The sequence below is a fragment of the Panthera pardus genome, unplaced genomic scaffold (assembly GCF_024362965.1).
Source record: "Panthera pardus isolate Hobbes unplaced genomic scaffold, ASM2436296v1 HiC_scaffold_13, whole genome shotgun sequence".
Lineage (NCBI taxonomy): Eukaryota > Metazoa > Chordata > Mammalia > Carnivora > Felidae > Panthera > Panthera pardus.
In genome coordinates, this window is record NW_026526688.1 from 24,744,378 (window position 1) to 24,767,954 (window position 23,577).

The 23,577-nt window shown below is 38.1% G+C and overlaps 1 protein-coding gene across 4 annotated transcripts in view; it reads left to right on the forward strand.

The window, feature by feature from the left end:
• Window positions 1–22,502, forward strand: part of SGCZ (sarcoglycan zeta) — a 1,075,859-nt gene extending 1,053,357 nt beyond the window's left edge. For all 4 annotated transcript variants that reach the window (XM_053900919.1, XM_053900917.1, XM_053900918.1 and 1 more), the window contains 2 exons: window positions 7,180–7,303; window positions 20,971–22,502. In XM_053900919.1, the coding sequence (XP_053756894.1) occupies window positions 7,180–7,303; window positions 20,971–21,165 (319 nt within the window). In that variant the 3' untranslated portion in view covers window positions 21,166–22,502. The remainder of the gene's footprint in view (window positions 1–7,179; window positions 7,304–20,970) is intronic.
• Window positions 22,503–23,577: the final 1,075 nt, after the last annotated feature.

Here is a 23,577-nt window from a genome sequence, read left to right on the forward strand (position 1 = left end):
ATATATTAAGCTTTATATGAAAATGCCAGAGCTTTCCAAAGTGATTATATCATTTTCTGCTAAAAATGAATGAGAATTTCAGCAGCTGCACATCTTCCCCAGTATTCAGTAGTGTTAGCATTCTTACTCATTTGAACCATTCTGGTAGGTGTTTAGTGTTATTTCGTGTTTTTAATTTGCCATTACTTGATGAGTAATGATATTAATGACTTTTGCTTGTGCATATGGAACGACCATATATTGTTTAGTGAAGTATCCATTTATTTATAAACTTTTGTCCGTTTATTTTAATTATGTTTTTTGTATTTTTTCTTTCATTTTTAATTTTTTTAATGTTTATTAATTTTTAGAGAGAGAGACAGAGACAGAGCAGGAGTGGGGAGGGGCAGAGAGACAGGGAGACACAGAATCCGAAGAAGGCTCCAGGCTCCGAGCTGTCCGCACAGAGCCCAGTGCCAGGCTGGAACCCAGGAACCGTGAGGTCAAGACCAGAGCTGAAGTCAGATGCTCAACCAACTGAACCGCCAAGGCGCTCCATGTTTTGTGTATTTGTATTTTATATTTCTGTATTTTATCTTTGAGCTGGAGGATTATTTATATATCCTGGCACCAGTCCTTTGTAACATCTGTAACATCTGTATTTTGTGGATATTGTCTCCCAATCTATGAGTATATTCATTTTACTGATGGATTTTGAAAGGCAGCTTTTCACCTTGAAGACATCTAATTTATATATTTTTTAAATATTTACTAGTTATTCCTTTTTGTGGCCTAAGAAAACTTTTCCTACTCCCAAGTCACAAAGATATTTCCCTTTAAAAACCTTATGTTTAGCTTTTACTTTTGATAACAGTGGGTGGTATAGATTGAGATTCATTTTGTCCTTACAGAGATCAGTTATTTGAGCAGCATTTGTTGAAAAGACTTTGCTTTTTCTCACTGGATCACTTTACTGCCTTTGTCAAAATCAGACGACCCTACGTGTTAAAATTTATTTCTAGTGTCTCAGCATAGTCTTCATTATTAGAGTTTTGCAATAAGGTTTTAAGTTCAACATTGTTCTTTTTCCAGATGGTTTTGGATATTCTGTGATCTTTGCATTAGCTACATAGTCCTAGGCAAATGACTCAACCACACTAAGATTCAACTGCTTCCTAAGTAAAATATGGATAGAGTACGCATTTCTCAGAATTGCTGGGATGATTAAGAGATAATCCATGCAAAGTTTTAAGTATAGAATGAGTTCCCAGTATTAGATGATTATAATTATATGGCTAATTCACTAATAAAGAAGGGTAAATTTAATGATGGTTGTCAATGGCTACAATATTTTATTTTTAACGTATTCTATGATTTTATTTATCAGGTAACTGAGCCCCATAGAGATTAACTGTATTTAAAATTTGAGTAGAACTCTGTAGAACCTGAGTTTCTTATTCAAAGTCCTACATTTAATTCTTTCATTAGGTTGACATATCTCGAGCACAGTAATTTTCAGTGAGTACAAACCTCAATTTCCTGAACTACTTTTTAGAAATAACTTTCATTACTTCAGTATGCAGCAGAACTTTCAATACAGGGAATTATTTTCTATGATTCTACAATTTATAATATAGCTTTTAGAAGCATCCAGCTTCTAGTAATGACTTGGGAAAATACTATTACAATTTTATTAGTGTTAATAAAATATTACTAATAAAATAGCCAATGAAATCATCAAGCCGTTTTGATAAGCTGGCATGACTAGTAATAGGTGATGCCTACTTTTATATTAAAAAAAATTTGTATCTAAATCTATTTATTCTCTAGAGTTCTTTGGATAGATAATGTTATAATCATAAGCCTATCTAATTTCAAAGACTTTTCAAAGTGCCTGATTGTGCTTAAACGCAAAGATTTATTCCCGGAATTCATGGAGTTTAACATGTGGAGTTTAGATGGAGGTTTACGGCAAATTTGCATACCATTTGTGGACAAAAATATTCTTTTCCTATTAGCATAGCTAGATCTTGAGACAATGTACATTGGTATGGAGGTAATATATGTGCATATATGTAGGTGTAACTGTACTTGTAATTGATAGTGGATGATTCAGATATATGTATCTGTAAATGTTCACAATGATTTATGCTACAGAAAATTAGTTTATTATGCTAGATAGGCAAGCTTGTAAAAAATAGTTTGCAAGCTTACTTTAATTTTCATATTCATAAGAACTACTGTACTGCCACTTGTGAAAAGAGAATTATTAAATCCTCCAAATGGTCTAATAGTTTCGTTACATACTCTTTAACTGAGCACTCTCTATGAGTAATTTAAGTCCTAGTGTATATTACTCATCTGCATTGGCTATTATTTAAACCAGACAGTATTATTAATAATAAAAATTTATATTATTTCTTTTTCTGGCCTTTTAAATTTTCTTTTAATTCCAGTTAGTTAACACACTAACTGGAATTATATTAGTGTTATATTAGTTTCAGGTGTACGATACTGATTCAACAGTTCGCTACACCACCCTGGGCTCATCATGACAAGTGAAGTCCTTAATCCCATCACCTATTTAACCTATCTCCAGCTCCCCTGCCTTCCGGTAACTATAAGTTTGTTTTCTATAATTAAGAGTCTGTTTATTGGTTTCTCTCTCTCTTTTCTCCCTTTACTCATTTGTTTTGTTTCTTAAATTCCATATATGAGTGAAATCATATGGTATTTGTCTTTCTCTGACTTATTTCACTCAGCATAATACACTCTGGCTCCATCCATGTCGTTGCAATGGCAAGACGTTTCATTCTTGTTTATGGCTAAATAATATTCCATTATATGCACATACATATGTATATAATGGGAAGTTTCCATCATTTGCCTGTTGTAAATAAGGCTGATATAAGCATAGGGGGGCATGTGTCCCTTTGAGTTAGTATTTTTCTATTCTTTGGGTAAATACCCAGGAGTGTGATTACTGGATAGAGTAGTTCTATTTTTAAATTTTGAGGAAACTCCATACTGTTTTCCACAGTGGCTGCACCAGTTTGCATTCCCACCAACAGTGCAAGACTGTTCCTTTTTCTCCACATCCTTGCCAACACCCGTTGTTTTCTTGTGATGTTGATTTTAGCCACTTGACAGGTGTGAGGTAATAGCCCATTGATTTGCATTTCCCTGATGATAAGTGATGATGAATATCTATTCATGTGTCTGTTGGCCATCTGGATGTCTTTTTTGGAGAAATGTGTGTTCATGTCTTCTGCTCATTTTTAATTGGATTATTTGTTTTTCAGGTGTTGAATTTTGTTTTTTAAATATATTTTGGATACTAATCCTTTATCAAATATGTCATTTGCAAATATCTTCTCCCATTTTGTAAGTTGCCTTTTAGTTTTGTTGATTGTTTCCTTCTCTGTGCAGAAACTTTTTATTTTGATGAAGTCCCAATAATTTATTTTTGTTTTTATTTTTCTGGCCTCAGGGAACATAGCTAGAAAAAAAGTTGCTATAGCCAATGCCAAAAAGGTTATTGCCTGCATTCTTTTCTAGTATATTTATAGTTTTAGGTCTCACATTTAGATCTTTAATCCATTTTGAATTTATTTTTGTGTATGGTGTAAGAAAGTGGTCCAGTTTCATTTTTTGGCATGTTGCTGTTCAGTTTTCCTAACACCATTTGTTGAAGAGACAGTCTTTTTCCCATTGTATAGTCTTTTCTGCCTTGTCAAAGATTAATTGACCATATGGTTGTGGAAATAAAATTTGTATTATATCTTAATGATTACCACACTTAGTTTTATCAAGATTAACAAAACATACAGCTGAATCCTGTTTAATTCAAAGTCTTCTTCACTTCCTAACTTGAAGGATTTAGCAGTACTGTAAAATTGCTACCACCTTTTGAATGTTTTTTATGTATTTATTGAGTTTATATCAAGAAATGAAAATATTCTTGTAAAACTTTATTTACATGTTTTGTCTCCATTGCACTGTTATTAGAAACTCAGCCCCAGTCTGTTCAGTTCTCTTCTTTTTCCATGGGGTTGTATAAGGATACCAAGGAGCTTACACCGTGTCAAAGATTTGGGGGCAACGTTTGGTCATTGGTAGCTTCATGACCCAAAGTAGCATTTGCCAAGAGTTTCTCATTCTTCTCTTCACTTAGTATTCCTCCACCACAGGTCACTGCCCCTCTGTCCTTTGAGAATCTTTGGTCTCTTGTCCTCAGTCGTCTTAGTCCTGAGATATCCCTACTTTCCTCAGAGCTCTAGCATCTGAAGAATAAAGGCCTTACAATGTAGAACTTGGCCTCAAGTAGAGGAACACAAAGAACAATTTGAAATCAATTCTGTTGATTTCCCATCCAAATCTTCTTTACCCCATGAATCAAGAAAACAGTTCTTCAACAGGTAGAAATACACAGCAAGCTCTCACTGACTTTGGTTTTCTTTTGATGTGTTCGTTCATGTGCTGAATCATTTTCAACATACTAAATGGCTAGGTTTTTCTCCAACTCAAAGTGTCCGTAAGATTAGGAAACTCAGAAGGTCTTTATCAGCTTCTCTGATCCATCTTCCACTGTTTGTGGCAAAAGATACTGTTTAGTGAGTGGCAGAACTCTAAGGAGACGTGACAGGGAAGGAAATGCCATCAATATCTCAAAATACTACCCTACCCCATCTTTCTCTCCATTAATTCTCCTAAGACATTTCTTATTGTCCTATGAGAACTTTATAACTTTCAATTTAGAGATGTTGAAACTGGGTCTGGTTACTGCTGGTTAGTTTTCCCAAACCCATCTCTCAGTCTTTACCACCTCTTTGAATAGAGATGCTCTAAGTGTTAGCAAAGCACTCTGCTTAATGGCTACGCTGGCAATGGATACCTGAGGTCTAAAATGAAAATGAATATAACAAAAAATTTTATTAAATAATTAATAAAGATGAGAATGGAAAGGCTCAAAAGCCCAGAAAGACATAATACATTTTAATGTTCTAGTCCCAAATGTAAACATGATGGAAATATGACACAAAAACATGGATACATTTAATATGGATGTCATAGATATCATGCTATCAAATATATGAACAAGAACCTCAACCCCTTATCCTTGGAAACAAACTAAACCACATCAGTTATTTGATAAAGTAAGTGTGCTTTTCCTTCCACTTATAAGTTCACTGAGTTGTGTTTTCTTGAAAGTCAGAGTCATAATTTTAGAATATTAATATGAATATTATGCATATTAACTCATTTTAATTAAGTGCCTATCTGACTTCTATTTGAATGGTTCATCAATCCAAACATATATAATTACATTTAATGTTGCGGATAATTAACCGATGAAAATAGTAGTGGTCGCAGATATACTACTCAAGATGGTCTATATTTGGGGGTTTATTAGGGGAAATCAATGACAAAATACACATTTTAACAGAAATGTAGATTGAATGTGCAAAGTATGAGTATTATGAGTGAAAAAAATTATGGACGATTATTTTATTTTCAGGTTTTCAAATGCTCTGTAAAAATATGTGACTTTTGTTTTTCAAAAAAATACATCTATTAATATATATATATATAACAATATAACAATGTTTCAAGTAGAAGATAAGTAGATAGGGTTATATATATTTATATATATATATATATAACATATAGGGACATATATATATTAATATATACACATACATATATATGTAACATATAGGTGTGTGTGTGTATATATATATATATATATATATATATATATATAACCTAACCTCTCCAGGGGTTTTATAAATATGCCCAAGAGGCCCACAGAGATGATAGTTTCAGAGTTGCTTAGGTGAGTGAAAAACACTGAAAATGTCAAAATCACTTCTTCTAAATGCTGGCTCTACTCCTTCAATATCACTTTCGAGTCTAAGTTCAACTTCACTACTGAAAGAGAGCTTATCTTCAGAGATCTAACTATTTGATGTGGTTCTCCCCGCAAAACAGCTTTGGATCTGTTGCCTCAAAGGAAACCAGTTGCTTTGGATGATGGTGAATGTGAACCTGAGGGGACTCTTGTCCTAAAGTTGTGTGGCCAAGGGGAACACACAGAGTTGCTCCCCCATAAACAGAATGTTTATCCATATCAGGGGTCCTTTATCTTATCACACTAGCGCTTTTTACCACTGTATTCTAGCTTCCATGTTCTGCCTTCTTTTGCTCTTGCCTCTAGTTTTATATTTGGAGATAATTTGAAACTGCCTCCCAACTATCTTTCTTTTCAGGCACAACAAGCTAAAACAGTTGGTTTGGGGGCCACCTGGGTGTCTCGGTTGAGGGTGAACTGTTGATTTCGGCTCAGATCATGATCCCAGGGTTGTGGGATTGAGCCCTGTGTCAGGCTCCGTACTAAGCATTGAGCCTGCTTGAGATTCTCTCTCTCCTTCTGCTCCTTTCCCCGGCTTGCACATTCTCTCTCTCCCTCTCTCTCTCTCTCTCAAATAAATATATAAATAAACATTGGGGTTTTCTTCCCTCAAAATGTATGCAATCTTTATTCATATTTAATTAAATGAGAGGTGGATCACCGCTCATTTACTTGTTCTCTGTCAGGATAATGTCATTCATTCTGTGAACATTTTCCTGGGCCAGTAGAGGTCAGTGGATGTAGGAAATGTCTCCTTTCTTCATTTTAATTAATTTCTAAACTTGTAATGAGTACTTTGAAACTTTTCAGGCTTACCGAATTTTGACTGTGGAATTCTTGAAAGTTCACAATATTAACAATTTTCATTAAAGCTCTCTCGTCTTTGTGAGACTCTTGATAGCTACATGCTAAGTTGGTAGAAATTTATTAAAACTCCATCATTAATTTTGAAAATATATAAAGGATTTAAACAAGTAAACTTATCACGACCTACTTTTCATGTGCGTTGTGAAAGGAAACAGCGTAAGAAACTGTTATTAAATCATTAAACAAATGAGAGTAAATAATTGATGTGAACAAATGAAGTTTCATAAAGAACCAAAAAATAGATAAGGCAATAAAAAGGATTCTAAAACTCGTTTTGCCTTTTGTTTTTTTTTTGAAATGGCAAAGATTTTTATTTATGCCTACCTGTTTGTTTGTTTTAGTCACTAATGTTATCTTTTAGTCCATCATAATTGTTTTTTTTTTTTTTTTTACTATGAAGGAGTCTTTTGTTTTACCCTTAGGCTTGAATCACCCACCAGGTCCTTGATCATGGAGGCTCCTCGAGGGGTCCAGGTCAGCGCTGCTGCGGGAGACTTCAAGGCCACCTGCAGGAAGGAGCTCCATCTGCAGTCTACAGAGGGGGAGGTGAGTTCCCAGGGGGCACAGAGGCCCGTGACTGCTCCTCAAATTAGATGCATGTTCCTCCAGGTGAAACATGATGAACTGCTTCGTAAAACAGCTTAAATTATGAAAATACAGTACTTCTTGAAGATGAAATTTGGTAAACCTTCTGTTATTTTCTTAAAACAAAGCCCCACTTATTTTCTAGGGAACGACTTCCATTCATGAGTCAGTTATAAGTGGGGCATCTAACTTCCTGTAGTTTCAGAATTGACAGATAAACATAGTTTCAAGATCATATCAAGAATAAAGGCAGGCTTTTCTTTTTCTTTTTTTTTTTTCCCCCTCTTTTGGTCTTCCAGAAAGTTCTTCCAGGAATTACTTGGGATGTTTATTTCTGTAGAAATGGTTCCTGTGTGTCTTCTAAAAGAAAAATGAAACAAGTTATTTTACTACTTAGCCAGATTGTCATTCCCTAGATAAGGAGGTAGATACATGGCAATATTTTTCTCCCATGTTACTTTATTTCCTCCAAGAATCTCCTTTAAATCTGTTCTCATTCCATTAAAGATCACTCACTTCCTCCCCTCACTGAAGTGATGAAGAACCCTTCATCTTCCTTCTGCCAGCTTTCACTGGAGTGCCAGAGGCACACGTTCATTTCATGTACCTTATTTGCTATATACATTGTGATTATTGTATCAGCAGAATTACATTTTTGTCACTTCTGGAAATTCCTCAGCATTCGGTCTTCAGGTATTACCACTCCCCATTACCGCTCCATGGCTCTTTTCTGGAACTCTGAAGAAATACTGTGTTTCCATTCCCTTACCCTCCACATCTCTTAGCCTCTCCTTCCTAGTTTCTATTTCTCTGTCTCCCTGTGCCTCACTCTGCTTATTCTTTCAGCCATACATGCTCAGGTTTCTTTTCAGTATCTAATTTCTTATTTAATCCCTCCACTGAGCTTTTCATTTTAATAATCTTGCTGTTCCCTTTTAGGGTTCTCATTTGTTATTTTTTCAAATCTGCCTGGACATTTTGGTAGCTGCTGTTTTGTTTGCTTGCTTTTAATTCTATTTTAATTATTTCAAATCCTTACACACAGCACCTATTGTATATATTTTTACTACAACTCTCAAAAGCCTTGAAAGTCTAAATCAGTTCTTTTTACTGTTTCTACCAATTAAGTCCCAAAGTATTTTCTTCCTTCTTGTGTTAATCTTATTCTAAGTTTATAAAGATCAAGTTGAGAAGAAAAAGAATGGAAGAATAATTTGAGAAAGATGCTCTAAAGCATTTTATACGTCTTCAGATGTAAAGATGAAGGCACAAATGAATAGAATCAAAGGAGGATGTTCCTGTGGTTAAGCCATTATCTCAGTTGTTGATTCACGATAAATTTTCCTTATAAATTTTGTTACTTTTCTATAAACAAACTTACTGGCAGGGCCATATTAGCATCTTAGCAGATATTACAACTTAAATGATCTAGAAATAGGCTTCCTAATATCTTAAGAGTATATCTATATTACCTTTCAAGATTTCTTTCTACTACAGTTACAGAATACAATACTTTGTCTACCACAACAAGATAGAAACCTTTCTTAAATATCTTGCATCCTTTTTGAAGGGTTGCTTTTATCATGATAATTATTGCATTCAAATTATTCATAATGAATCACACCATAATAAATATTGGTTGTTATTAATCTCTGTTCTGTTCCTATTTATTCAGCACTTTACTTATGTTCTTTAATTCAGTGCATCAGCAGAATGAATCCTTGGATTCAATTACAGGTTAGCATTTAATTGTGAATTGAATATTAGGCTATAAATAAATCATAGCCAGAGATTTTCAGCTGTTGTCATTTTTTATGTTAATAATATAAAGACACAAGAAAGCACAGCACTTTATAGTAGAATAAAATTATATCTAATTTTCCTAGGAAAAAGTGTGAAGTTATCTAAAACTTTCTCTTTGTTTCACTAACTATGCACAGAAAGGCGGATTGATCATTTACTACACAAAAGAGATAGATATAAAGTCCCTCCCTTAGACTGTTTTTGAAGTCGTTAAGATCAAGAAAATATGGCATTGAAGTAACAAAGTAACAGACAAAATGCTTAAGAATGAAACTGCACACAAAATTCTGCACTGATGAAGATTTAGGCGTTTAGACATAATATTGCAAGTAATTTCAAGTTCACTTCTGAGGACGATCTGAATCATAATATAGGGGGAACTTTGACAGTATTAAAACAGCGCAAGCCAAAAAAAAAAAAAAAGCACATTCAGTGCAATAATACAACATATTACAAGATCACTGGGGAAGGAGAAAAAATTATTTTGCAAATTTAGATTTTCTATAACACTGATAGGCCTGATTTCAATGAGTAAGAAAGGGATAAATGAGTTCTTGGTGCAGAAAAGACAGTGGATGGTGATATAAAATCTCAGGCATGTGATCCTGAGTACCACGGAGAGTTTTAGAACAAATGGATTATATGGTTTATATGGGCAATATAGAATAGAAATATCAATTTTAGAATATGGAGGGTGAACAGTATCACAGTCACTGCCTTCGCAGAAAAGAGATACGAGCAAGCCTGTTACCGGACTCGAGTCCTTGGACCTAGCAAGGATAGAAATGAGGCTGGACTCCAAATGTAAACGCACAGGCAAGGCTTTATTGGGGCTAATGCTCGAGAGCCAGGGAGGCGGCACAAAGGAAGGAATCCTCAGGCTGACTCCCTGAGGAGAGGTCAGGGAGAATATTTTGAAGAAACTTAGGTGGGAAAAGGGGTGCCATGTAAGCATCTAGAGGCGGGGATTTATTAGCACCTGTGCACTTAAAGATCATGCTTCTTCATGCATCGCATGTTTAATTGACATGTTAAATCTCCGCCCCTGGGTATGATTTTTAGCATTATAATGAGGGGGAACGTCAGTGTAAGTTCAGTACTGGGGTCCATGATGGTGCAGACTGGTTTGCAGACTGGACTGGGTTTGCTCCTCAACTGGTACTTTGCTCTGGAGAAGTGACAACAGCCCGTAGGGAGCTCTATGAGAAACGTGATCTCAGTCAGCAGGCGGCAGGGAGTTTTTCAGATACACAGGGGCTTGTTCCCAAGGTCCCTGAGGGATTTCATCCTCCTTATTCTTAAGGAGAAAGGATAAAAGGTCTCATTTTCTGAAACTGCTTCCTGTTGCATGAGGCCATTGTCCCTGTCCTAACCTGGCTGGGTAAAAATCTCTCATGGACTGTTCTGACTTACAGGATTTGAATCTTCTTATAGAGGTACAGGGTGGAATCCTTGTGCTACCATTAGCTTGACTTGGAATTGTTGGACCCTGGAGGACACAGATTTTACTAACAGGTCAAACAGACACCAAAAATAAGTAGCAGGAGGATAGCCACCAACAGTCTCAGGAGAGGTAAATATAAACAAACAACAAACAAACAAACACCCAGAAACAAAAGAGAGACTGGGGAGGGCATTTTTGATTGTTGACCAGATATAGTTAAGATCTGTCCCTAAACTGTGCCGATGCAGGCAGGATGCCTGCTCATAAACCCTTTATGTATTTACTTCAATTTTTCCTGTGTTAATTACATACGCACAATAGGTTTTGTTAATAACGGCATAAACTCCACCTTATTCAACCAGCAATTAGGTAATTAATAAGAGGCATTTCTGTGACAATAAAAGAAAAACACAAGTTGATGGTTGGAGCAAATTATAAACCCAGTTTCTGAATCCTGACTACTCCAGTGAGAAGATTTCTGGATGTCAAGCTCGAAGCACCGTCAGATGGAGTGGGCACAGACAGCAACAATCTGATGCATTTTTTCTGGTTTGTAGTTCAAATCCTCTGGTGATCTTTTTGAGGGGCCCAGAGAGCAACAGGCATGAAAAGTGTCTACACAGGAGCTACCGTGGCCATTTCTCTGAGATGTACCTCAAGTTGTCTAGCTTTAGTGTGCAAGGCTTCAGGAAAAGGAACAGTTTTACTTCTTAGTGATTCCAAGACAAGAAAATGCAAGAAGATGGAAGCCATAGTTTGAAGAGGCATAGCCAGATGTTTGAGGAAACCAGAAGAATTCAGGATCCAGACCAGTCTTCTAGGCAAACAATAAACACTTTAAAGATAATTGATCAGAACTAGAATCTAACATCCACAAAAGGTACGTTATTGAAACATACTTTGCCCTCTAAAATCATCCTCATATTCATCAAACATAACCAAACTAAAACCAATTTGTTTGTAAAAACAAGTCTAGTTTTAACAAACTTGGTCTAATTATTTGTGTAAGTACAGCAAGAATAGTGATTGACCACATAAGTTCTCTTAAATCTACTTTGCTGGAACTTTTGTAAGGAATTTTACTTTTTACTTTTTATTTTACTTATTTTTATTTTTTAAAGTTTTTTTTAAGTTTTATTTTTAATTTATTTTTGAGAGAGAGGGCGAGCAAGTGGGCAAGGGGTAGAGACAGAGAGGCAGAGAGAATCCCAAGCTCCGACAGTACAGAGCCGAAGTTGGACACTTAACTGCCTGAGCTACCCAGATGCCCCTGTAAGGGATTTTAGTTTGAACTTTTAATAGCCTCTCCAGGCCAGAAGTCAAGCCAGACACTTGCCATTAGAATTGCCTGAACTACCTGTACATTTGGGTGAATTCTTCTTGAGGTCCCCAACATATCCTTAGGAGTCTGCACCTGCCAAGAAGTGACTTTACTCACCCCGTAAGGCTGCTGGAAACTCTGTAAGCAAGGTACCAGGCCAACAGTTCCAAGGGGCTCTTTTGGCTCCATAAAGTCAACTTTAGTTCCTTAAAGTTGTCTCGTCATATCAGTTTATCCATACCTTTCTCAACTATGACGTTGGTGATATAGTCAGTGTTTCCAAGGGTGTACTGTTACAAGAATGAATTCTTATTGAACTTATGTAAACAATTATAATTGCCATGAATGAAAGAATACTCACTGAGAGTTTCTGAATTTTAAAGGATTCAGGTAGGGAGAAAAGTGAAAGGTCTTAACTTATTTGCAAAGGAATGTTTTATCAAATTTCTGTAAGACATAGACATCATAGGAGAACATGTTTCCTGCAGTCTGAAAGAAAAAATGTTAGTGAACCAGCAGTATTTTTTTAAAAAGTTATAAAAACTATGTATTCAGGGGGTGCCTGGGTGGCTCAGTCAGTTGAGCGACCGACTTCGGCTCAGGTCATGATCTCACAGTTTGTGAGTTCGAGCCCTGCGTAGGGCTCTGTGCTGACAGCTCAGAGCCTGCTTCTGATTCTGTGTCTCCCTCTCTCTCTGTCCTTCCCCCACTCACACTCTTTCTCTCTCTGTCTCAGAAATAAATAAACATAAAAAAATTTTTAAAAAACTATGTATTCAGCCCCCATTACTAATTGTTGTTCTATTTAAATACAGTTTTCCCTGCAAGTCCAAAAATTCTTACCTAGTTTAGTTTCATGATATTAAGGGTGTCAAAAACCTGTATTTTCAAAAGTTCTTTTCATGAACCTCTTTGAGGTTGAAAACATTTGCAAGAGCATCAGAACAATGACTGTAAATGACAAGACTCAAAAATGGACATGGTTAAAGATCTGATGAGAGTTCATTATAGTGTAGTTGACAAGGAAATCCAGTTATTTCTGTAACATACATTTTAACAATTAAAATGTCAAGTGACAACCTTATACCAGGACATATTAAAGCTTTAGGGATTTCATATGATTTCTGGAATACTTATTTGTAAATAACTTAATTCATAAAGTTGCACTCATGTAATTCATATAATTTCTAGAACATTGACCCATAGAGTATAACCTAAGAAAGTTTATTATCATTTGTTTAATAATGCCTCCCTTATAACTTAACAAACCGTATAAACAAGCACATGCCTGAATAGGATCATAGATTACTATAAATCTTAATATTCCAAAGACAAATACATAGGATTATACAATTGTTAGCAAAATTTAGCTCCTTTAATATTGAAAGATTTCATTTATTTAAGTAATCAAAGACCTAACAAAAACAAATATGAAATCTTATTTTTCTGGATAAAGAAAAAAAAACTTTCTTTATAATTTCTTAGTAAGAGCAGACCAACAATGCAAGAAAACCTTGTCTCTTTAATAGAAAAACCAAATTTTATTTTTATACCAGTGTACTTTTAAAACTCATCTATTCTAATCTTAGTCCTGACCACATGACATTCTTTTCCAAAGATTCTCTCCACAAACCTTCTGCAGCTTTCTTTTTCATTCGGATTTTGTCCTAAGCCTTCTCTCTCTAAACAGTCTCATCTTAGGACAAAATTACTTTCTTCCTGCAACAAAAATATTTTCTTCATTCTTTATGCCTCTTTAAACATATTTCCTTTTTTTTTTTAAATTCAGTGTTGTTTTCCTTCTCATTTCCAGCAGTCTCAACTACATTTATCAGAATTTTAAGTCTTAGAAACCTCAATTTCTAGTAAAAACTAGGTAGTAACCAGGTATGAATGGTCTGTTACAACAGTATTTTCTTCACTTTTGGCAATTTACAAATTTTTTGGAAATATACAAATACATTTCATAATTTTTAAAAACATGAACTTTTTTATGGTACAATCATTTAATATAGCATAAAACATGTTTACCAACAGATTCAAATTTATCTTTAGTTTTTTTGTAATAAGCCAAAAGCAGATGAATCTGTTTAGCAATTAACGTGTTAGTATTTTATCTTATTTTGAAAAGATCCAGATTCCCAATGAACTTAACCCAATGTATCACTTAACCTAGCAAAGCTTTAAAGTTTTAGGTTACCAAAGATTTTGAAAGCTATAGACCTTTTTATTTAATTTACTTATTCTTAACAATTACCCATGAAAACCTCAGGAGACAGACAAAACCTAACATTATTTTAAGTCATTTTTGCTGACAAATTGTAACAGATACAACATGAATGTAATAAACTCAGGTACAATGAAAGCTTGATGGTGATAACTCGGAAAGACATGTTTTTAATTAAACCAACAGCCTTGAATTAGCTTGAATACCAAGGATGTTGCACCTGTGTCCACTAAAGAGCCAATCTGTTTGCTCCCCACTGTCCATTTTACTTGGTGCTCTTGTGGGGAAATTGAAAGTGAGCGCTTTAAGTCTAGGGGGGCTCTTGGGCCGCCGATGGTGCTGGACGCCCCAGGGATGGTACAGGAGGAGGAGCCAGCAGCCTGAGTGGCCCCAGTGGTGGTGAGGGGACAGGAGGAGGGGGAGGAAGAGAAGGCAGGGAGCCCCCGGCAAGGCCAGAGGCAGATTTTAAAGTTTGGACAATCATTTCTCCATCTCTGTCTCTGGTCTCTCCCTTCTGCCAAACATGTTTTTTCTCTGGTTGCCCTTTAGCCCCCTGGGGGAGGTCAGGAGCAGGTAGTGGGTCGGACATCAGTTCTGGTGCTCGTACTCGGGGAGGTGGATTTAGGATTTCTAGTCGCTCCCCATCTCCCTCCTCCTTTTCCTCAGTATTCTGATTACTGGGAAGGGGGTCAGGTGTCTTAGATTTTTGTTCCTCCTTACTTCTCCGGAACATCAAGTGGGGCCCTTCCCGTGAGGCATCTGTATTATGGAGTAATGTATAGGCCTGAATGTAAGGAAGTTCATCCCAGATCTAGTGAACTTAAAAAAAATACGGGTTAGTTTTTATCTGAGTGGTTTTAGAATGCCCAGTTTTTACAAGTGCTTGCCTTTAAACCAATTACATAGAGCTCCTTTACAAATTAATTTTAGCAATACCATCTGGAGATAGAAAAAATATCTCGTATTTATAACACATATGGACACATATACACAAACAAGATGCAAACAAAATCTAGCCTGTTTCACTATTTGTGGAGAAGACATGACAAACCCGATTTCTAAATATCCTGTTTTTATTAAAACAAACCTAACTGTAAGATAGCATTATAATTTATGGATCCATTAATTATATTTTATTTTCCATTTAGTACACAGCTGACTTTGTGCAAAGATACCAAAAACCGCAGCAACAAATAAATCAAATGAAGCCTAGAATACCTGGTTCCTCCCCAAAAGTGGGAGGCTCCCCTGATTGAACCAAACGGCTTCCTAGGTGTTGGTTGTTTAGTCGTATAGCCAGCTTTTTCTAATCCTGTGTACAAGAAAACTAATTTAGACATGTCAGAAGAGCCCTATTTGAGACTCACGTGATCCTTAAATTTTTTCCACCTGGAGAGCACGAGCGGTAACCCTCAACAGCTCAAATAAAAGCAGGACCATCAGCTTAAATTGAGGGGGTCTGGCTATCAGGTGTCTTTGCCGACATACCTGTGAGGTGCTGAGACGTCAGAGGGGCACAGAGAGTGGGTGCTGGTCCCCCATTGCCAGTTCCAGAGGAGCCCCGGGGGTTCTCAGCCGAGCTGCTCCAATCTCCTGTCCCTTATGCCAGGAAAGGTCGGCCCAAAATGAACAAAGTCCAACAAAATTTTAAAGAGAAAGGAAAAAAGAAAAAGTTTTATTCCGGTCAAGTTAGGATAGCTGCTGGGGATACCGTCTTCAAAGAAGAGAATGCTTCCAGGGAAGGCGGGGGGGGTTCAACTACAAATCGTGAGAGGACTTCTCAGACAGTTGTAGGCTTTTAAGTTCCGCGTATGGGCAAGACTGCATGGCTTTAGTCTCGTGGGGACTGAAAGGGGGGGTTTACTCTTCATGTTTGGAATAGTCCATTTTAAATTTTAAATGAGGCAGGTCTAAGTCCACAGTTGAGTACACAGATACCAAAAGTAAACAGGTTTAAAAGTTTATTTATTTTGAGAGAAAGAGAGCCCCAAGCAGGCTCGGCGCTGTCAGCACAGAGCCAGATGTAGGACTCAAGCTCCCGAACGGTGAGATCATGAGCTGAAATCAAGAGTTCTGATGCTTAAACCACTGGGCCATCCAGGCAACCCCAAAAGTAAATAGGTTTTCAAACAAAGTTACAAATCAGGGACCTCCCAGAGGGGAGAAAAGGTGGTTTTAAAAAAAAGACAGAGGGACAAAGAAAAGGAAGCCCAAAAGCGGACTCTAACTCTAGCCCAGGAACTCTAGCCCCTTACCGGGTTAATCGGTCCTGGAGGGAATCTCCCAAAATCACCGCTCAAACGGACCTAAATGGGAGTCCCTTTTTCCAAAGGTACTGGTAGCAAAGATAAGAACCAGGGGGCTCCTGCTCCGGTGGGAGGCTTCAAATGCTCCAAGTCTGTGGGTGGCGTCAACTACCTTCTGAAGGCCCAGGCCGGCTGCACCTGCAGGGCCTGGGACAGGTCCCTGCCACCTGTGAGGGGCGGAGCCCTGGTGCAGTCTGGTCACTGAGATTACGTCCTTCTGTTGAAGGAAGACACGGGAGCAAACAAAAATGCTAAGAGAAGATAGAAAAGAAAATCCTGACAGGGGTGAAGGGATGGGGCCAGAGCATTGCCTGAGGAGCAGTGAGGAAAAGGGGAGGCTGGAGACCTACCAGTCCCCGACCAGAGAGGCCTGGCGGCCCTTCAGTCGTGGGCCTTGGTCCGGGTCTAGCGTCCCTAGTTCTACTGGGTCGCGTCTCATCTTAGGGCCCCTTCCTGGTCCACAGATGGACTCCGGTCCTTGGGTCCAGCAATGATGGAAATCGGGCCGGACCCGAGATGAAAAAGCACATGCTCCTGAGACTGGAGCACCAGGGAGGCGGCAAAAACGAAGCAATGGCCAGGCTGACTCTCCGAGGAGAGGTCAGGGAGAATATTTTAAAGAAGCAGGTTTTGGAAAGAGGGTGGAGTGGAAGCACCTGTGCGCTTAAGGGTCCTGCTTCTTCAAGTGTTGCTCGCGTTTAATTACCACGTTAAATCTCCACCCCTGGGCATGATTTTTAGTATCATAATGAGGGGGGGAAAGTCAGTGAAAGTTCAGTACTGGGCTCCGTCTTGGCGCAAGCTGGTTTGCCCGGGACTCGCTTGCCTCTTAGCTGGTGCTTTGCTCTGCAAGAAAACTCATGGTGGCCAGCAGACAGCAAGGAGTTTTCCAGGTGCGCAGGGACTTGTTCCCGAGGTCCCTGAGGGTCTCACAAACATGCTGCGGAAACCTGGCAAAGCTGGGCTGGAAAGGGTCGACGTGAAACACCTCTTTTCACCTCACGATTTATTTTTTCTATCTCAAGCCAAGACAATATCATTTCCAAAAGCCCCACGCATTTAAAGTTATTAATAAAATATACGTCCCCTAAACGGGTGAGGGTACAGTCTGAATCTCAGAAGTTCACGGAATTAAGTATTGTCCTCTGAGGACAAGCTTTCAAGAGTAGAGATTGGAGAACATGGCGGGGGGGGGGGGTGGTTTGCTGCTCTGCTCACATCAGGCCAAATGGTTGAGGCCTCCACAGCTGTGCTTGTGTCCACAGCTGCCACCTGCACGCCCTGCCTGTACAGAAACCGCCACTCTCCACAGCTGTTCCCTCAGGCTGCAGGCAGGGGCAGGGGGATGACCAGTTCCGTAGCTGTAGAAACGAGCGGGGCTCCATAGCTGCAGAAACTGTGTCAGCAAAGCTGCGCCAAACTGCCAGGGCTAACCAGCCACGTGGATTTCTGTGCTTACTAATAAATGAACCACTCACAGTGTCTTCCGGTCCCATCCCACAGGAGCCTCTTCAGCCCACGTTCGTTAGCTTTCCATTTCCACCCTCCATCGTCTTATTTATTTGTCCGTGGCTCTCTGGACGAAATACCAGCTCCTGGTGTTTCCTCGGAGCCAACTCCTCTGCAAACATGCAGACCTAAACCCGGCTGTCCCAGAGCTCGCCCGGTAACATGTTTCCGGCAAAGCTGAGATTTCCGCTTTCTGAAAGCATGCTAGCTTCTAAAACGAAGTGAGGAAAGTGCGAGCCCAGTTCCTCTCTTAAACCCATCCAGTAGAGAAGTCATCCCTCGGTACCTGGGGAGAAGTGAACTAAAGAGCCCAGACTATGTCACTAGTTGGTGGTACACTCACTCAGGTCGCTCAACAAGGGGACACAGAGCCAGGAGAAAGGAGGCCCAGCCTCTCTACCCCAAAATATGTCCTTTCCTTCTGCTTAGATTTGTGTGCTTTTAACTTTCCTATCAGGAAAAAAAAAGTCTCCTTAAAAAAATGAGAACGGGAGCACAGCAGTAATTATGTAACCCTTAAAGAAGTAATTACGGGGTGATAAATTTCAATATTTGACACCTACAAATGAAAGTTTTAATGACACTTTAACTCGAATGTTGTTGGTGAATTCAATCATCCCTATGCTTTCCGATCTACTCATTTATTCCACCACCATTTGTACATTATGTGGAAACTGCATGTTGCAGAGTGAAACACTGTGAAGTTATAAAAAATTTCAGGTATGATTCTATCTTCCAGGAGGATATAATTTAGTATATAAAGGCAGATATAAATAGGACTATAAAATAGCATCAACTAAGGAACAAAATAAAATATAATAATACGTGTCTATGGGAGAACCAATAAGGAGAACCTTTTCTATGGAGGGTGAAGTGAATGCACTGGGCTTTGCTGGAGGGTGACACTTGTACCAGAGTAGAGGGGAGAGACATACCTACTGGCGAAGGAAGAACACGATTTCGTGCACCAAGCAGTGGCACAATTTTATGCACTGTTCTGCAGCTGTGAACCAAAGACAGCTATAGATCGACCTTGCAAGTAAGAGAGGCAAACAATGAAGGAATGCACGCTTAATACAATGTTAGGAAGGGACTGGTACTATAGAGAAAAGTAAAGCTGTCAAAGAGAGATTAATGGATTAGTGTTATTTTCATGGAGTGGTTAAGAAAACCCTTTTATAGGTGACCTTTTAGCAGAGATCTGAGTACATCCAAAGTAATCTATAATATACATGTCTCTGGTATATGAACTCTTTTTCTGTCTTATTTGCAGCATGCGATAGATTCCTGCGTTTCAATGTTTTAATTAAAAAATAAAACATAAAGGAGTTTGCTATTAAAAAATAAAAACTAAGCAGAACAAGTCAGTCAGAGAAAGACAAATTATGATTTCACTCGTAGGTGGGGTTTAAGAAACAAAACAAATGAACATAGGGGAAGGGAAGGAAAAATAAGATAAAAACAGTGATAAGATAAATAAGAAAAATAAGATAAAAAACCATAAGAGACTCTTAAATGCAGAGAACTAACTGAGGGTTGCTGGAGGGGAGGTGGGAGGGGATGGGCTAAGTGGGTGATGGGAGTTAAGGAGGGGACTTATTGGGATGAGCACTGGGTGTTATATGTAAGTGATGAATCTCAATTTAGACTCTTGAAACTAATACTACAGTAGTTGTTAATTAACTTGAACTTAAATACATACATACTTAAAAATAGTAATAAATACCCAAAAAAGGCAAAAAGCAGAAATCACCCTCCTACCCCCGTTTTCTAACCAGCCCGTGAATAGCTAACCTCACTTGCAAATATCTGGAGCAAAAAAGTATTCCAGGCTGAGGAAATAGGGAGTAAACAAGACCTGAGGCCAGAGTTCTTTTGATATATTGGAGAAAATGCAAATGCTGGAGCAAAGACCGTGACCGGAAATGGTGTTAGAGAGAGGCCAGATCTTGGAGGGCTCCTGAGTCTTGGGAAGGAATCCATATTCATGATAAATGTGGTGGGAGACCATCAGGGAATTTTGAGCAGGGGCGGGGGACAAGACCTGGTCTGCAGTTTGTAGAAGTTCACTAAGCAAGAAGATGTAAAATAGGCTCTAAGAGGACAAGAATGGCAGCTGGCAGGCCAGTTAGGGGGCTATCCTAGGATTTCCACTGAGAAACAAATAGGACTTGGAGGAGAGCAGATATGTGGGAAATGGAGTAATCTCAGACTCTCCTGTCGATTTAGAGACGCCTGTAGGCAGTAATTAGCTACCTAACAATGGAATGAAGAAATAGCTCCAGAAAGTGGTTTCTTTGCTCATTCAAATTCATGACTCAGCTTTTCTTTCTTTGAAACTTTCCCCCTGCATGTCAAAATGACGTGATCACTGTCCCTCAACGTGGCAAGTCCATGTTTGGAATAAGTGAGGTAATTTTGCAACTTAGAAAATACAGCAAAGGAAGTGTGGCATACAAGTAGTACATTTCATGGAGATTTCAAACCTGATTGTATCTAATAATTGTTGTTAATAGTGTGAATTATCTACTTGGTATATTTCCTTCAGACTCTCTGTCAACACGATTTTATGACTTTTGAAACATCAGGCCAGAGAGTAATTTTTTTTTTAATTATTAACTCTCCATCCTTTCAGTAACGCCCTCTCCATGCACATCCTTATTTCTTTGTATATTCTTTAGACCAGGCACGATTGAGAAGTTGAAAGGGAGAGACTCTGTCAAACTCATTAATTTTCTGTGGTGTTTGAATAAGTGGGTTGGCCCCTTAAGCAGATTGTGCAGTATTGCTTTTCAGATGGAGGGCTTTCTGTCAGAATGCACCACGTCTCAAAGGAGGAGAGAGCTGCCGAGCTTTTGGGCTGTGCCTTCGGAATGTAATTTGTTTGTTCAACAAAGCGTGGCAGCTAAAACCAATAGCATTGTTTGTTGTTTGGTCTTCCTTATTAGACCCTGTTGTAAAGCTCCGAGGAACGTAGAATGCTAAAATGAATTGAAATGCACTTTCATTTCCCCCTAGATCTTTTTGAACGCAGAGAAAATCCGGCTGGGGAATCTACCGACCGGCTCTTTCTCATCGTCTTCACCCAGCTCCTCAAATTCTCGGCAGGCAGTGTACGAACTGTGTGTCTGCCCCAATGGCAAACTTTACCTTTCTCCAGCGGGACTAGGTTCCACTTGTCAGTCCAGTAGCAGCATCTGCTTGTGGAGCTGAAGTGACTGATTTCTCCTCACACCAGAATAGCCTTTTGTTCCCGTCCGTCTGCTTCACAGTTCTGCTCGGTTTCCCTTGTGATCAGTCCAGAGCTTCTTCGAATGGTCCACAGAGCAACTTGTTCCCATGCAAGCAGGGATTCGCTGCCACCTTCTCTTGTGATTTACTGTACTGCTCAACGCAGAGAGTGTGGGTGACAGAACAGTGGAAAAAAAATCACCTTCCGCGGGAAAACTGGATCATAACTTTTGCTCAAAAGGGAGAAAAACATAGGTGCCTTTGCTACGTGAAGTGAAGCACACAGTTTTAGATTTTTGCAGGACCTGGATATGAACTGCACACATACACATTACATAGATGAAATTCTCAGTATCCAATGGCAAGATGAGATGGTTGACCCTGTCAGAAAACTAATTCGACAGTCTGAAAGCACAATTTTCCAATCATCTTTTTGGATGTAAACTTTTATCCCCGAATTTTAAAATTTTGAAGCATTATATAATGCTTGCTTTACTAAAAATTAAATTCGATACATGATTTTTAACAAAACGAAACAAAACAAGACAGAACCCCACCTTGAGTTTTATTTGTTTCTTTGAATTCAGTGTGTTGTTACTCTTTGTCTACTAAGTCTAGAATTTTGTACATTAGGTAATTTTGAAAGCACTCAGCAATATAATCTTTACAGAATTAACAAAATGCCATTATACTGTCATTTGTCAGATCTGAATGGCCTTATATAGTATTTACTTGGCTTTTGCATGTGACGTATTTGCTTTTAACGAAACATCTAATTTATTCCGATATAAGATAGGATTAAGAGAGATCTACTGATGGTATGGAATCCATAGATTTTTATTTTTTTTAATTCACCTGCTATCTTTTACACTAGGTTCTCATAGTACAACTCTTTGTTTTCTCCACTCACTTTAAATTTGACTCTGACTGCTAAAATTCAACCATATCCTCTAAATAAATTAATACTAATGTGATGCATTATGCCGAGAATGGATTCACTTTCCATTGGAATATAACCTTCAGAATTATATCTATGTATTCTTTTTTATTGGAGATTAAGATTTAAGGATGGTCGAAAGTAAATTATAACTCCCTGCTTAAACAGTAAAAACTATAAATGTTAACAAACATGTTGAAAATGTGTTTACTCCATTACATTCCTATTTTAAGGAATTTGGTTGTGTTTCCTTTCAGCTCTTAACATTTGGTTACCTTTATTAGACTGTTAAACTACCCTGGCATCAGAAATCCTAGCTCCTTCCATTCTCCACTGCTTATTTTTGTAAAGTAGCACGAATAAATAACTCCAGAATAATGCAGATTTGTTGCTCACAGCACTCTTTAACTGGAATTCTTGAAACTTACAGAATCCAAGAATGTAAAACTGTATTTAAGTCTTTCCTATTATGGGAAGATGAGTTGATTAAGGTAAGTCCTTAATTTTCACATGTCAATCAATTTCCTTTTCCCCCATGCACCCGATGGCAGGTGTGTGCAAGCTTCATTCGGGGCTCTGTGACTGTAGATCCTTTGAAAGTCAGGCCTCCACAGCAGCAAAGTGGGGATGGGACCCTGTTGAATAATTTAGCAAAAGTAGGAAAAATTAGGTGATGTAAGCAACAAACTGAACCATTTGGCCAGAATACATACATACCCTTGTTTAGATAACCTAACCTACTGAATGCTTGAAAAAGCTCCATTTTACTAAAATGCATTCTGTACTCAGCAAAAAGTCAGAAAGCTAGCGCACTTTTATCACTTTTTACAATAGAACTTGACTTGTGCTTAGAAGTTATTATAGAAAACTCAAATTCCTATTGAAGTAAGCGCTATGCAGTTGCTTACAAAGTCCTATCATAACATAAGAGTTCAACTTATGTAAATTAAAACATTAGAATTTAATGTGAGAAATTCTCATGCTGGGTTAGCCAAGTACACGAAGTATATAACACAAGAAGTTTTGAGAAATTATGGGTGCTAATCACTGTGTTATGGACCTTTCAGGAAAACACTGTGCATTCATTTGGACATATTCAAGTTCTAAACATCCCTCAATTAAAACAATTAGAAAGGTTTTTTTAGTCAAATGGTAACAATTCTTTTGATTGGTAATTAGCGCTGTTTCTAATCTCAGCTCTGTCCTCTACTGATCAGTGAGCTGATTTAGGCAGTCTGGGGATATCTCCAGACTCCAGTTTACTCAACTATACGACAAAAGTACTAAATCAAATGGTCTCTTGAGATTCCTTCCAGCTCTAACATGTTCTAATTTCAAGAGCAAATATTTTAGGAGGTGGAAGGGCCGCTGAAATTTAAAATTATATGTCATAAGAGGAGAAAAAAGGAAACAGAATGAGGAGACAAACGATATAAAATCCAATTCCAGTGACGGGC